Source organism: Euprymna scolopes, chromosome 2 (assembly GCF_053919585.1).
Source record: "Euprymna scolopes isolate OS-2025 chromosome 2, ASM5391958v1, whole genome shotgun sequence".
NCBI classification, from domain to species: Eukaryota; Metazoa; Mollusca; class Cephalopoda; order Sepiida; family Sepiolidae; genus Euprymna; species Euprymna scolopes.
Window position 1 is genome coordinate 65,575,869 of NC_136483.1, and position 17,327 is coordinate 65,593,195.

Consider the following 17,327-nt stretch of genomic DNA (forward strand, 5'->3'; position numbering starts at 1 on the left):
TGCATTCTGGGATTTCTGTTCCTTCCATTTTTAGAATGCCATGATGATTTCAGCAGTGGTCAAGGCTTCATGGATTCAGCCTTTGTGTCTTTACTCTCAGAGCAGACAGCTTCTACTCCTGTTGCAGTCAGACACATATCTTTCAGTTGTGGGTTGTCCTTGAAGAACTCATCCAGAGCCATTTCATAGAGTGCTATGTATGAGTAGATATGAGCATGGAGAGCTCGCGTGTAGTGTGTGCATTTCAGGATTTGCTTTGTCGTGGCAGGACCATACACACCTGCTTCCACCCAGGCATCATCTATGCCAGAGTTCTCTATGGAAGCATCAAGTGCTTTGAGGGCAGCCATGATGATATGCAGCTCATCTAGTCTGAGAACAACCATTTGTTTCAAGTCAGGTCTGGCATCTAGGAACTGCACCACCTTCTCATATAGAGCCATGTCAAAAGTAATGACCGTGAGGTAATCTTCCTAACTGCCAACTTCCTCAGCTGATTTGCTTGTATGATCAGTAGAGTTGATCACTCATGTGCCACTTTTGGGAGTAGTGGCAAGGCTCCAACCTGTGTCAAGGGAAGGCTTTCAAACAGCAGTGAGTTGTATCTTAGACAGCCTAAAACTACTATTTCTTAAAATATCAGAGGTAAATCAACAATTTGAATTAGTGATATAAAAGCAAGATGTTTTAGGAACAGCTGGAATATGAATTCATAAATGATATATATTTTTATTCCAAAAGATATTGCAATAAAACAACCACACTGGGTCAGTTTGGACCCAGTTATGCATGTAAGGGTTAATGTTTACAATGTTGTTGCTTTATAACTACCACTATTGGCTTCCTTGACACTGAAAATGTAAGTTTAGCAGTTAAAATCAGTGTCCCAGCTTATTTAGAGGCCGAGATATTACAAAACATACATTTTATAACTGCCATTTTATAAATTCCAATATGGCCGCCATATACACATCCGGGCAAATGCAAACATTGATTTTCTGATTCCTTAGACAATAACCTTTCCAAAAATGTATAGTTTTGCAAATCTTCAAAAACATTCTCACAAAAGTTAATCAAGACATAAGGAACCCGACTATAATCTTCACCTGCCAAATTGAAAAAGATGTCTTTGATCAGAAAGCAGTTCCACATTATATCTTCCAACTGATAAATAATTCTAAATACTGATAAGTTCAAAATTATTTTTTGCTTGTGTGCAACTGATCAGACGATGGCTGAAATTGGTCAGAATTTGATTAAAAGGACGGCTCGATAACAAACAGTCAATATTGGATTTGAAAACGACAGCAACCCAACAATATTGTGTTGAAAAGCAACTCTTATGGAAGTTCCATTTGGCTCCAGGTCCACAGAGGAAAAAAAGAACACCTTCGCGTAGCTGACTGCTAACTGACGTCAACCCTCTATCCTTTTCTTTGTCTACACGATGGACTGCCATTTCTCGTTCTATTACATTACTCACTTCTCTTCCCACGCGCGAACAAACAATAGTGACCCAAACTCGAGATGAACACACATTTCCCTTTTCTTTCTACAACACCAGTCCCACAACGAACGATGGTTACACCCGCGCGGACATGAACACATGTTATATCTAAAACATTCATTCTTCAACAGTAAATAAACGACGTTTATCTTATCCATCAATTGAGTTTTTGTTTCCTTCAATTCCATTCGTTTCATTATTTTCTTGTAGCGAGTTAGGGTATTATTATATTCTGGTCCGCAACAAGACTGATTTGGATAGTAATATAAAGCAATAAAATCTCAGATAGAAATTGTTTTTGGTAAATAATATTTTGGGTTTGGCAATTTAGTTTTCAAGTTTCCCATACACTATACAAAAAGGGCATTGAAAATTTGCCAATATAAGATGTATTTTTTAAAACCTACTTTAAAGACATTGAAAATGTGTTTCATGAATTGAAAATTACTGATATTTTTTTTTTTCATGTTTAAACTTACTTTAATGTAATGCGAAAAGTTTAATTGTTTCCTTTGTAAAAGTTAAATACATTCTTTTAATAGGTAGAAGAGTTACTTATTTTGCCTTTGGTAGCATTTGTTTATTTTGTATTTATCTTTTCTTTCCTTTTTTGCTGGAAAATCATCCGCAAGGCGAGTAGAAATAAACAAAAAAATAAATTTAAAAATTTAGAGTGGAGTTCATTTCCCATGTAAATTTAATGTAAAATAAACCTCCATATTCGAGCTATTTTAGCATTTTAGGACAGTTAAGCAAAAAGTGATTTTCTTAAAATATTTTTGTTGATTTTTCTATGGAAAAGTTATTCTTCTGGAAGTTGAAATTTTATTAACCCCCCCCCACCCCTCCCGTAAATTAAAATTATTTTCAAAACTGAAAACTTTAATGGCCAAAATACAAATTGTACTAGACTTAGATATAAGTTTTATCATTCGATTTTTTTTTATTCTACATGAACCTCAACTTTTGTGAGGGGTGGGAGAGTTTGTCATTAAAAAAGCATATAAATTATTTTTTTCTGAAATCTTAAGCCATCCATTCCTTGAGCAATTCTGACTAAAGTTGTATGCAAGATGCCGGCTGCGAACAGATGTAAAAAAAAAAAAAAAAAAAAAAAATGGAACAGAATGCAAATTTTAGCTAAATGAAATTAGCGAATCGACTATACAGCCTAGCGAGAAAAAAAAAAAAAACTCGATTGCTAATAACTAATAAGTGTGTTTTAATTTTTACCTACTCTGTACTTGTTATGAATATGTTAATAATGAAATGAAATAACTAAGAAATGTTTTTTTGTTGTTTGTTTTAATTAGACTGTAGTTTCACATAACATTTTTAATAAATAAAAGATACTGCAAAAATTGAATTTCATCGTCCTTTCTGCATAATTACCAAAACAAAACAATGGAATGAAAAAAAAAAAAAAAACTAAGAAATTTTTTTTTTTTTCAAAAATGGGTGAAACAATAAACATTAAACAAATGTTACCAAAGGCAAGTTACATTTTTTTTACCTAACTAGATAAGTTTGTGTTTTAATTTATTTATTTACATTTTTTACACTACTTTTATTCTTAACTAAACAATAAACATTAAAATTGCTTTGTTTTGCTATTCTGGAATTCTGGATTAGTTTTTAGTTATTTAATTATATTGTTTTTTTTTTATTTTTCATCTGTTTTGTTTTGGTAATTATGCAGAGAAAGTACAACTTTTACGTTATCTTTTGTTTATGAAATTGTTATGTGAAACTACAGTCCTGTTTGGGAAAAAAAAAAAAAAAAAAAAAAAAAAGATTTTGTTTTGTTAAGTGGCGGGAAATCCTGGCTAGATTGTTGGGCATCATCAGGTTTCTAGCCAAGCAGAACCTGGCACAACGAGGTCACTGAGAAGACATCATTGATGATGAAAGAGGTCAAGAAAACAAAAGGAATTTTTTTTAAATAGGTAAATTTATTAACTAACTATGATCCTGTGCTCTGTGAACATTTGCTGAACATTAATCTAGGTAACAAAAAAAAAAAAAAAAAACGCTACTTTTTATCTCAAATTCTTATCAGAAATTCAAAATGAATTTGTGAGCATTTTGGCAAAGCAGGCTAGAAAGAAAATCATCGATCAGATCAAGAAAAGCAAGTATTTTTGCATAATTCTTGATAGCACTCCTGGTGTATCTCAAGAGGACCAGATAAGTGTGGTGCTGCATTAGGTAAAAATTGAAAAAATGAAGAGAAAATGGAGTAGTTTCTCCACCTCATCAAGACAACGGGTAAAAGCACAAAGCAAATTTCTGAACTGATTTTGAAAAAACTAGAGAACAATTGGATTCAGATTGGTGACTATTGACCAGGCATTTGACAATGCCACTGTTATGGCAGGCCATCGATCGGGTGTGCAGAAACTCATCTCCAAAATCAACCCAAAACGAAATCTGGTTTGTATAGTGGTTCACCGTTACATTTTTTGGCACACTAGACTGGTTATTCTCATTCTTTTCTGCATCTACATATCGCTGGGATGTCTTGATTCAATTGACCGGTCTAAATATCAAGCGGGGTGTAGAAACAAGATGGAGTAGTAGCATTACAAGCATATGCTGTATTTTCATGGACATCGGCAATATTACATACCTAATGTGTTTCAACAAGTCACCTTTTTTATTTGTTGGTCAATTTTTAAAAGAATTATATTGATGGAAAGAGAATAGAATAAGCATTCCAATGATGTTAATTTATTTTTCTTTTATGTGTTCAATGTTTTCATGCTCTAAGTTAAAAATGAAAAAAAAAAAACGGTAAAAAAATGCCAACAAAAAGGGAAACTTTTTTCAATGTTTACATTTCATACATTACGTTTGGATACATATGCATGGGGTTGAATTTGATTGAATATGGCTGAAATTTTACAGGCTATATAAACAAAGAAGTCCATCTACTGGTTTTTGATTTTTATTTTTACACCCACAGGAAGCAAAGTTACGACCAAGCAAAGTTGACAAAGAATATTTCAAAATTGATAAAATAAATCGGTATATATCATCCATTTTCATATAGATGATAGTTTCAGAATTATTTTCGTATATAATATGTAAATATTTGATAATTATTAATTGTGCAGAAATTTCTTTAAAATGTTATCTTTTATAGAAATTACAGAATATAGAATTTAACGGGAAAACGGCTCGCTACATGCTAATGCCTACAGTCAGCGTATTAACGAGTTTGTATTCTCTTAAAAATAGAAAACTGTTTTTTCCGCTTTCAAAACGAAAGCAGAAAAAAGTTTCACTTTTATTCAAAGTTTGTCAATTTAAAAAAAATTATCAAGGTTTTCAAATTTGATTTCCAAACAATATTTTGTTGTTTTTTTAAACTTAATACACACATACTAAAACAACAAAATGTACTAAGTACATGTGTTTGTTTTTTAGTGGTAACAAACAAAAACAAATATATAACAAATAAAAAATACTTGTGCACTTATGCTACCATGCTGAAATAATATTTAGAAACCCATTCTTAACATGGGGAAGGAAAGGCGTTTTGTTATCTATTCTGTACTTTCCCCTAACAATTAAATAAAATAGACCGTGACACTTGAATTTATTTTTAACTCATTGTCAAGACCATTTTTTCAAATCTGTAAAACAAACCATTTTTTTGTTTTTGTTTTTATTTTAACTGAAGATAGCTAAATAATATTAATAATTAGGCGGTTTGATAAAGAATTTCATTGTGATGCATTTTGTAAATTTTTACCTTGTTTCCACCTTAACATGTTCCTTTAAAATGATTATCTTTTAATGTTTTCGGGTATGCTGAAAACGAATATCGCATTTAATTTTTTTGCAAATAAGTAGCTTTCCGGATATTAAGTAATCTCATGTTATTGCTGGTGGTCATCTTGGTACATGCGTTTGTGCAGTTTCTTGGAATTGCACTCATGCGTACCAAGATGGCCACCAGCGATAACATAAGAAATTACATTGCTTAATATCCGGAAAACTACTTATTTGCCGAAAATTTAAATGCGATATTCGTTTTCAGCATACCCTAAAACATAAATGTAATCCTTGTAATGGTTAAGGTGGAAAGAAAGTAAAAAATTACCGTTTTATTTTTTTGTTTTTACATAATTTAATTTTCAGTAAAACAACAGAACAGAAATGACAAAAATTACCATCAACTGGTGAATATATAGTTGGTGCTTATCAGGATTCCTGGTATCCTGTTACTGTGAAAGCTACATCAAAGATTCATGTAGAGTACGATTTATGGTTGCATCTCAGAAAATAGGGGTAGATTTTGGGCCAGATAGAGAGGATTTACAAAATTGAAAATTGGACTGGTCCCAAAATGCATAAGTTTTAGTCGACTATGGGAATTTCCATCTTTTACAGAAATCCAAAATCTATATGAAAAATTTTCGATTTATTTCTGAGATTAATTCAAATCTACTCAATTTTTTTTTTTTTTTTTTTTTTTTTTTTACATGGGGGGTTCACCACTTATCAAGGCCCGAAGGCCACTCAGGGATAAGGGTTATTGCGTGTACAGTAATCAATGAGATAGTATTGTAGTAATCATTAGTATTGAGGGTTTTGATAGAGTGTCTTACTTAAGGGGGCGATTTGTCAGGAGTTTGTTTATGTTGGACTTGAAGACATCCAAGTTGTAGTCAGGTGAGAAACAGGCAAGCGGCAGAGCGTTCCACTGGCGTGCAGTTCTAAGAAAGAAGCTTTGCTCATGGAATCTACGTTTGGATTTAGGCACAGATAAAGAGTGGGGAAAATTATTGACAGTAGTTTCAGCCAGACGGGTGTTTCTCGTGAAAGATTGGCGAGGGGGGGGCGAGGGATTGGAGCTCAGACGAGCACCTGCCATGGAAATAACAATAAAACAAAGACAGGCTCGCAACGTCTCTTCTGTGGGAGAGAGGTTGCAGGGAAGAGAAAACGGCAGCCCCACTAAACCACAAAGTCTATTTTGTGTGAGGGGAGTAGTAAATACCGGCCATGAATACTTTTTAGGCATTCAATGGCTACACCCAGATTAAGCTCTCCTTTGGTGAGGAAGCAGGAAAATGCCTGCTCTCAATAAAGCTATATTTAAATACCACCATAATAGTTTTATTCATGAATAGACACCCACTGTATGATACCATGCGCCAGTTTAAAAAAATTGAAATTTATACATCTGAATTTATAATTCATGGCTTATGGTAAAGAGATACAGCAAATTTGACTGCATAATCAAAAAGAGCACACAATTTTAGATTGAAAGATTGCCTTCTTCAGAATAGAGAAAAGATGGTAGATACTGCAATAGATGAGTCAAAAAAAAAAAAAAAAAAAAAAAAAAAAAACCTGCTCTGAAATGGGGATAAGCATGGAGTGTCATGTCCACAAATAGAAACAAATGGATGGTGAAAGATTGACCGGTGCATCGCTGAGGTTTGATACAGAGTTGAGACAGGAAATGCCGAAGAAATATCTTGCAGATTTCAACAAGTTCACAATCTTGCAAGTAAATACGCTTTTCTATGATTGTCAGCTTGGTGAAGTTGAAGATATAGAAAAAGAGAAATTCTTCGCCGAAAGGAAGAGATTACAGTATTTTGTGAAAGCTTCAGAAAAAGATAAAATCAATGGATCTATTGAACTTTTAAACTTCATACAGATATATGACCTTGGAGATTCTATCCCTATATCATGATCTTGCTGCGCATTTCCCTTACCTGAGCTATTAGTGTTGCGAACTGTGAGCGCTCTTTCTCAAAACTAAAGCTCATAAAAAAACTACCTTTGATCAACAATGAGCCAGACAAGGCTTACAGACTTGGCAATCCTCTCCTCTAGAGGGAGAACTTGTCGATGGAGTGAATTTTGATAGAGTTAACTTTACTGAAAAAAAAGCCGAAAAGTCTGCTTATAAATTTTCAACTGATTTGAGGCCTTGCAATTCATACTTTATTAAAAAAAAAAATACTTTTGAAAGGGGTTGGAACATTAACAACAAAGTAAATATAAATGATTTCATCATTTCATAGCATTTTCAGGTTTTAAATTTATAAGAAAAAAATGTTTTCTAAAATGTGTAACTTTCAATTTCTTAAATTTCACGCTTAAACTGAGCAATTACACATATGGATGTCAAACAGCACCCTCTCCAGATAAAGCAATGTTTTTGTCAAAAATTTGGACTTCAACAACAAAAAAGTAAATAAAAACAATTTTATCATTTTACAACATTTTTAAGTTTTCAAATCTTCTCTATATTTGTTTGTGTCGTCAATTAATTTAGCAACCTTTTTAAAATTTGAATTATACGTTTTTGTTTTGAAAAATATTTGGTTTCCTTTTTTTGCGTATCCAATCTTTTACTTGTTTACGTAGCTAGTTAATTTAATTTTTTTTCCAATAATTTGAATACGTTTTTGTTTTGAAAAATATTTGGTTTTCTTTGACGATGACTGTATATGTATAGGAGTACTGTAATAATATGAAAGTCTAGCAGTTTAAAATTAGACATTAGTTTCATGAAAATAAATATTTTGTGGACTTTTGGAAATTTTTAAGGTTAACAGGTTATCAAATGCCAGCGGGGGGGGGGGGGCAAATTTTACGACCGCCCTGCCCGGCGGCAAAAACAGTTGCTACGCCACTAACCCTGATCCTTCTTTAATGTAAAGAAAAATTATGATGTATTAACTTCATTTTACTAGTTTTTACTTGTATTTTTTTGTTATGAGTGTTGAAAATTAGTGGCATACTTTAAGGGATAAACTATTTTAACTAATAAAAAGTTAAAAATTTAAATTTTAAAAAAATATATCATTTTTAGTGTTGACGCAAGAAAAAGAAAATACAATCTCGTTTTTCTTTTGATAGCGAAAGAAGGGGACAATGGTAAATTTTTACCAACTCGACTTTTAATGTGTATAATTATAGTCCCCCCCCCTACACACACACACAATTTAAAAAAAAAAAAGTGAGAACACTCTGAAGTGAAACAAAAATACTTATTCCTAATGAATAAATATAAACAATATGTGGTAATGTCGCTGCTTGGGTTTGCAGGTGATATAAAAAAAGCAAGGCATCATAAACATTATTACATGAGGAGTCATTTCGTGTAAAAAGTTAATTTTACCCATCAAAACTAAAGAAATTCACGATTAAAATGTGTAAACATTCAATGAATAAAAAATTATGGTTTCCAGTTGCTATTCGTTGACCAATAAGCAGCCTTGACCTTGCGATCAAAAAAATAAGATCGAGTCTAAAGGAAGAAATCAACCGGACTTTGGTGAATCTGTTTAGTTCGCGTTTTTATGAATTTATATGGAGAGCAACTGGCACAAATAAATTCGTCGAAATACTTTGCTGCATTGGTGCACATATTCTATTTAAATATTTTTCATTTTAAATTAAAATTGAATTTTACTTAAAAATAAAAGATGTTTAAAAGTTGATTAATTTGACATTCTAAAGTATAGAAGAAAAATTTATCCTACCTAAGTAAAAAAAAAAACAAAAAAAAAAACCCTTGTTTTAATTGTCAGGAAATACACGTGAGCAAAGGATTTCGCCGAATTCATTTATACCACTCGCTCTCTCCACATAAATTCATAAAGATACAAACTAAACAGATTTACCAAAGTCTTGTTGCTTCGTTCCGTTTGACTCAATTTTAGTTTTTGGTCGCAAAGTCATGGCTGCTTAATAGTCTCCGTATGGGAAACTGGACTGCCATATTGATTTTTAATCATTGAATGTTTACACACTTAATTGTGAATTTCTCGAGCTTCGATGGGTAAAATAAATTAACTTTTTACACGAAATGACTCTTCATGTAATGACGTTTAAGATAGAATCATTTTTAATGCCGCATTTTCCCCATATCACCTGCAAACCCTGAAGCGGCATTATCCAACATGTAATGTTGAGAAAAAAAGTCATTTTGGAAAGACAAAAATAAAACTTGTACAGTGTACACGTTTGTGACCTAAATGTCAATGTTATAGAAATGACAACAACAACCACGAGTTGATATTTTATTCTCTCCTTTGCACTTACCAAACTATTAATAATGAAATGGATTGGGCTACATATGGATTAAAGTGTAGTATCTGTTCTTCAGATGTTGCACTTCCATTTTTTGTTCTCTTTCAGTGGAGGAACAGTCCTCCACGACTGAGACAATTTTTTTATTTTGTACCTTTTCTCCACGTTAAAAAACGACCCTGGTGTCTAACTCTGTCCCGTGGGGAGGCATTGTAAATAGGTACATATGGGAAAAGAATGTAGGAGGAGAGGAGATAAACACCATTTAACATCAACTAATTAATCTATATCAGATTTGATAAGAGTGTTTAAAAAATATATAAATCTTTTACTGAAATTCCCGAATACAACCGGCATCAACGTGATTGCAATTGAATTTCAATACAGTCTACAAATATAGGTTCAATGTGTTGTGAATCATTTGAGGATATATCAGTTATTGAATTCTAAAAAGCAAAGGCAATCATCATCACATCCATTAGAAGCCAGTGTATGCAACATCTGGTAACATTTACTTACACTAGCAACAAGATTAAAGTAATAAAATCACCCAAGAGCAGCTCAATCAACAAAAGGTGCATTAGTTTACAATGAAGAACTTAACTAGATACAAATATTTATCGTGTGTCTTGCGTCACCGTAACTTCGATATTATTTACCAATATTTATTGAAAAAAAAAATGCAACAACGTAAAATAAAAAATTATGAAATTAAATCCACCTGAATGCATTACGATTTCTTAAATTCTCTTCTTTGCTGGCACATCAGTTCCCTCTCTCTGCACTCATAAATTACATTCTCTGTACAAGCCTGCTGATATTGTAAACAACAGTTTTCACTTTGCAAGCTCTTTGGGCCGAGATCACAGTGCAGTATCTGTTCTTCACATGCTGCACTTCAATTTCTTGTTCTCTCTCAGTGGAGGAGAAATCCTTCACGACTGAGACAATTTTAAATTTTTCTTCCTTTTCTCCACGTTAAAAAACGACCCTGGGTCTAACTGTCCTGTGGGGAGGCATTGTAAATAGGAACGCCACCTTTTTAGACAAGAAAACCGAGCTCTTATATTGAATTTAGTTTTATGACGATTCAATGACGAAATGATGACGTAATTTACAAAATCCTAGTTAAAAAATTTTCGTACTTACGCACTAATGTTACCGTGCTGAAATAACGTTATTTTGAAAGCCATTCTTACCATGGAGAGGGAGGGGGTGTTTTGTAACTATTCTGTACTTTCATCTAACAATTTAATAATAAAAAAAAAAAGATATTACGAAATTTAAACTTCACTTTAAAATACCATTTTAAAAAATAGCACGGTAATATAAGAGCATAAACACCATTTTTTTTTAATACACACACACACACACATACACACACACACACATTATATATATATAACGTATGTGACTTAAAGACGCCCAATCAATTTTATTGCAAACCAGATTTTTAATTTATGAAAATAGCCAATAGAATTTTTCGTTGAAAATAAATATAAGAATAAAAAACAAATAAATGCTACCAAAGGCAAGCCAAGTTACTATTATTTTTCTTCCCAGATAAGTTTTTTTATGTGTGTGCTTTAACTTAGGCCTATTTTAAAATGTTATTTTACTTTAAAAGAAACATAAAGTCTGTAAAGTTAAAGTTTGAACAAAAAATGGCGCTGTCTGTCCTTACAGCCAGATTGAAAATCAATAATCGCTCCAGAATGGAAAATTAAGCAAAAATAAGGTAGAACAGTAAATTTTCGCCCGATTGTTGACATCTATTGCAGGTGTTTCTACCACTGATTTTCATCCCAAATAAAGCATATTGTCACTTAGGAGCTACTATTAAAGATCATATCTAACATGAAACCGAGAGGAATTCAGCAGTGAAATGTCTTTACAGTTAAAATTAAAAGTATTGCTTAATTTTCGATTTTTGAGTGATTATCGAAGCTGTAAGTGCGCCATTTTTTTTGTTCTAACTCAGACTTTATACTACATTTGTTTTTAAGTAAAAAAAAAAAATTTAAAGTTAGAATACAAAAGCTTATCTATGTAGGTAGACGAGTAACTTAGCTTGCCTTAGGTTACATTTGTTATGTTTGTTTTGTTCATCCTTTTTTGTTTTATTGGTTATTCTAATAAATGACCTATATTCTTTTGTCGGTATTATTATACAAACACCGTGACAGCGTTAGGGTTAGGGTTAGGATTAGGGTTAGGGTTTAGGGTTAGGGTTAGGGGTTAGGGTTAGGGTTAGGGGTAGGGTTAATTCGCTGTCACGGTGTTTGTATAGTTTTACCCTTTTGTCTTTCTAAAAATATATTTTCTTTAAAATGAATAGAAAAGGACGAGGTGTCACAAGCAATAAAAATAATGATTCTCGGGCAACGCCTGATAGTAGGTACCACTGGTTTCTACTACACAACGTCCGACTTCCTAAACATGAGAATTATTGAAACTAAATTCAAAATACCAGCCTTGTTGATGTAAATAGTAAAAGAATACTCGGCAACACACCCTACTTTCAAAATGACAAGTGTTGTTCTGTAGTAGTAGTAGTAGTAGTAGTAACATGGATGTAGGGCTCAAGTGAAATATTAACTTTGAACAATTGACAGCAAATGTGATAATGACCGCAATTATAGAAACAAAAGAAAATCTCCAGACAGACTTAACACGTGCTTAAAAAATAAAGCTACAACTTAGACACCCTCTAATCTATCAAAGCAAGTGTCTATTTACTTACCAAAGCAAAGTTAGGAAAAAATAAATGTCAAGATTAATTTTTATTTTAGTCGCCTAAATCATTTAGTGGGGTGTAAAACAGGTTATTCCTAAACAACTTCGCAATGTTGCATAGCACGTGCCCCTTCGATGTACATACGACTAAACAGACAACCAGCAAAATTCCACCCCGTTCACTTTTTAGGTCCTCAGATGCTGGAAAAACTTCTACTCTAATAGTTTCTTTAATCGGATTGTTAGACTTTGAAGTTCCCTCCCTCTTTCCTGCTTCCGTGACTATACTGATATGCATAAATTTTAAAATAACGGACAGATATCTCGCTACTCAACTCCTCTCCACTCACTACACAATAGTAGCCCCTAACGTGCAACAACACTGCAACAACACCTTGCTTGGTATGAACGAAATATTTTGATAATAAAAAAATAATAACTTGTGGGTAACGCAGGGTAGAAAGAAGTACAGGACCAAAACAGGTCAGCATGACAGAATAGGAAATAAAATGTTCATTGAATTGTCATTTGACTTTCTTTTTTTTTTCTTTTTTTTTAAATCAAATTTAACATGTGCTTCTGCTTCACAAATGACATTTACTACTTCCTTCTCGCTGCAGGGCGATTCATGCACCCCAAAAATCTTTACAAATCCTATACCTCTAAAAAACATGTATATATATATATATATATATATATATATATATATATATATATATATATATATATATATATCCGTTCCGTCACGAAAAATTTAACAGTAGTACAAACTAAATGAACGAATTTAAGTATAGAAAATAAGTTAAAGCCAGTCTTTGTTGTTTGTTTGTTTCCTCTCCCGATATATACGTTTTTCTTTTTAAAAATCTTCCAGTTTTCTCAGAAGCTATTTTATATGAATATTCGTGCCAACATTTGTGGGGGGTTAGTTTTGTTTCATTTTTTGAAGGAGAATGTACAAGCTGAAAATTAAAAGATTTAAGAATGTTATTTTTCGAGGTGTAAGGAGAGTTCTATTATTATTCGCCGCGTGAATATCCTTGTGAAACGCTGAAATTAAAACTAGATTGAAAACATATCTATCATATTTATAAACAACGATTTATAAACGATGCCCCATCGTATTATAAACACCCCAACCTCCCCATGTTAAGAACGGCTTTCGGAATAACACCCACCCACCTCGAAAGCCATTCTTAACATGGGGAGGTTGGGGGTGTTTATACTATTTTATGTAAACAAATACCCAAATTAAATTTAATTATAAAATGTAGAAAATTCACTGACTTCTGGCGACCATCATTTTTTTTTGGGGGGGGGGTAAAATAAAGTAGTTTTACCATTTTAAAATATTACATAAAAAAATTAAATATAATAAAAGCGCGCCGGTGTTTGTTTTACTGTACACACAGATTCGAAAAAGTCACAAAACAAATATAGAACAAATAAATGTTACATTAAATATAAACACTAAAAACATATCCAGTTAGTTAGAAAAGTAACTTATCTTGCCTTTGATAACATTTATTTGTTATATATTTGTTTTGTGACAACTTTTTCGAATCTATGTGTACTGTAAAACAAACCCGCGCGCCGACCTGTTTAAATTTTAACAAAAATTCTGTTTACATTGGGGGGGGGGCACAAGTGGTGTCGTACGTACGTACATTTCGATAAGAACTACTCACGCGTAGCGTTAAAGAATACGGTGATATGGCGCAAAATTGTGCGAGGGTTCAGGGGTTAATACCATGCAAACGGTAAATCTGCAACGGGTTTGAATATTAGGTTCGTTGTCAGCGACCCCGAAAACCTATAAAGAATCAAAGTTTATTGGTCGGTGTTCTGTTGTAGTTAAAGTAAACATCACTGCGGCGTGCGGCGCATTCGCACCACAATTAGTAAGTAGTGCGTTTGTTGATCCCTGCTGCAATAATGTTCTTAACATGGGGAGGGTGTTACTATTTTGTACCTATTCGGTATTTTAACCTTTACAATTGAATAAAAAATAAAAACTTTAAACTTGGAAATACGATGTAAAAAATAGCGCGGATCAGTAACTGCACCACCAGTGCAGTAGTAGTGCACCAGTGCACCACTGCATGCACACTGCACCAGCACCCTTTTGTTTGTTGTTTAAAAATTATCGTAAAGAAAATTTTCACGATAGATAAAACAGGATATTATTGTAGATTAACAGTAACACCTCAGCTAAATTACATACCCCCCCCCTCCACAAAAAAAAAATGAAATTAAGATTCTAATTAACAGCTCTAAAAAGTTAAAATGGCCTGGAAACATATCATTGCAATAAATTTATACACGAAACTGGTCCCATATTCTAAATGCTAAAATTATTTTTCCTTGGAGCGTTAATCAAAAAATGTCATTTTTTTTTAGGTTGAAACTGAAAGTGTTGTTGATCTTAAAATATATAGCCTTTATGTTTGTTCAAAATGAAAAAAAAAAGATCTCGTAATTTAAAACATTTTAAAAGAGACATTTGTAGGAAATTGAATAAATATTGAAGTCAAAATACAAAATGTAATGAATGAAAACCAACCCATGCCGTACCGGGACATTGTAATAGAAGCTTCTTTACGATAACCCCGCCATGAAAATAAATGCATTTTATTTTATAAATTCAATTTGAAAGCACAGATACTCTAATTCTGTCATAAACTTTGAATCCTTATGCATTCCGATAACAGTTTTTATTTTAAAATGTTGCTATATAATAATACTATTTTCGTTGTCTCCGTTCTGGTCGTGTTTGAACTTCTACGTGCACGAAACACCGAAAACACACAAAATGTCACAATATTGACGATACTTCCTATGGTTCTATGAACACGACGTTAAACGTAATAAAAAAAAATGTCAATTTAAATAAAACAACTATTTATTATCAAAATGGACAGATTTAGAAAAATTTACAGCGATTATTTTCACTAACACTTTTTTTATTTAAATTAAGTGCTTTTTTTCCTTGATTTTATTTCCACAGCGAGGTTGTAAAGAATTAAAGATACAGTTTCTTAACTCTCAAATATTTATTTTTATTTTAACAATATTAGATTTTTTTTTTTTTTTTTTTAAATAAAAAGAAAATTGACAAAACTCAGAAACAAAGAATGTTTTGATTGAATGAAATCTAATGCAAGTACTGGGACGACCGGTTAAGTTACGAGTAGATTAACAGTTTAAAATGGCTCACATTCATTATCGTGTGGTACTATGAAATATCAAAATATAAATATTTTTTTAAAAGGATGGTAAAATTAAATAAATGTTTCTCGATATACCTTATAATTGGTAAAGCCGGATAAGACTCGCGGTGTCAATCCTACTAGACCCGCCATCTTGATTTAAGCAGACAGTCTCTGTACGCGCTGCGCGCATGCTCATAAGACAGTTATTCAATCGACCAATCAGAAGCTCTCATACATTTGTCGTTCAAAAAGGTCGCAGGTCACATATTTGCTTCGCTAAGACAGACAGGGTTGCCAGATTGTCTTATTTTGAAAAAAAAAAAAAAAAAAAAAAAAACAAACAAAAGCCAAATACATTTTTTGGAAGGCCAAACTGTTTCAAAAAAGGCCAATTTTGCGAAAGTTGGCCTTTTTTAAATTTTGGCTTTAAATTTAGCTTTTTCTCTGATCATTTTACCAAAATATTTATTTGTTAATAATTATTAAAGAAAATGATATAATTAAATGTTGAAGCAGTTTGGTCTTCAAATATTGTGTAAGCTTTTTTGTATTTTGGTCTTTTCTTTACTATTTTATAAATATATCTATTTGAAAGCAATTGTTAGTGCAAAAGTTACAAATAATAATAATAAATATTCTTGAATCAACTTGGGCTTCAAAAGTGTTATTGCTCTTTTTAAGTTTTAATCTTTTTTTTCAACGGTTCACATAAAGTTTTATTTTGTAGTAAATATTAAAGAAAAAGTTATAATTATTTTTAATCTGTTGAGAAGAACAACGCAGTAAATTTGATATTTGCTGAACAACTCTTCACTAAACAAAATCTCCATTTACTACATGCAGTATGTTGCGGACCAGGATATAAATATCCTAACTTGCTACAAAAGAAAATAATGAAACGAATGGAAAGAAGGAAAAAAAACTTAATTGCTGGATAAAATAAACGTGTTGTTTATTTTATGTTGAAAAATGAATGTTTTAGGTACAATACGTGTTCATGTCCGCGCGGGTGTCACCATCGTTTGTTGCGGGACTGGAGGTATAGAAAGAAAAGGAAATGCGTGTTCATCTCACGTTCGGGTCACCAATGTTTGTTCGCGCGTGGCAAGAAAAGGAAATGGAGTAGAGAAACGAGAAATGGCAGTCCGGCATGTAGAAAGAGAAAGAGAGAGAGGGTTGACATCAGTTAAGCTGCGTGCCATGTTAGCAGTCAGCTACGCGGAGGTGTTCTGAGGCACAAGTTGTAGATACGAGTTGTCTGGTTGATTGACCAAAGCAAAAGAGGAAAAAAGAGTGAGAAAGTCAATCCAGTTCATGGAGAGAGAAAGCGTATAAAGTGTACGTACTGTTAGCTTTTGTCCCACATAGTAGTAGGTGGCATGAGGCGCGCACGTGTCCGCGCGCCGAAACAGGCGAATGGTTCATCGACACTCAGCTCGGAAGTCGAGTTGAAAAGGGTAGGAAACAGCTTATCTCTTGCTTTTATAGTTGTTTCCGGTGGTCTTTTGTGCATGTGTGGATTCCCATTGAAAGGGAAGTGACGTTGTCCATGTGTGCGTACATGTGTGTGTACGTTAGCGTGTGTGTGTATGCACATGAATGTGAGTGTATGTACGCGAACGTGAATATATGTACGTGTGTGTATGTGCGTACATATGTTTGTGTGCACATATGTATATGACAAGAAATATGGCTTGAGATGTGAACGCGTGTTTTTGTGCGAGACTAGAAAGGGCTCGCGCAAGTATAACTCCTATAATTTGAACATCCGCTTTGTTCAAATTAAAGGATGCTGTTCAAGTTTTGTG

At 32.9% G+C, this 17,327-nt stretch overlaps 1 protein-coding gene across 1 annotated transcript in view; it reads right to left on the reverse strand.

Annotated features, from left to right (window-relative positions):
• Positions 1-15,753, reverse strand: part of LOC145291792 (ethanolaminephosphotransferase 1-like) — a 98,682-nt gene extending 82,929 nt beyond the window's left edge. Inside the window, exon 1 of the mRNA XM_080137718.1 lies at positions 15,613-15,753. Coding sequence (XP_079993844.1) covers positions 15,613-15,669 — 57 coding nt within the window. The 5' untranslated portion in view covers positions 15,670-15,753. The remainder of the gene's footprint in view (positions 1-15,612) is intronic.
• Positions 15,754-17,327: the final 1,574 nt, after the last annotated feature.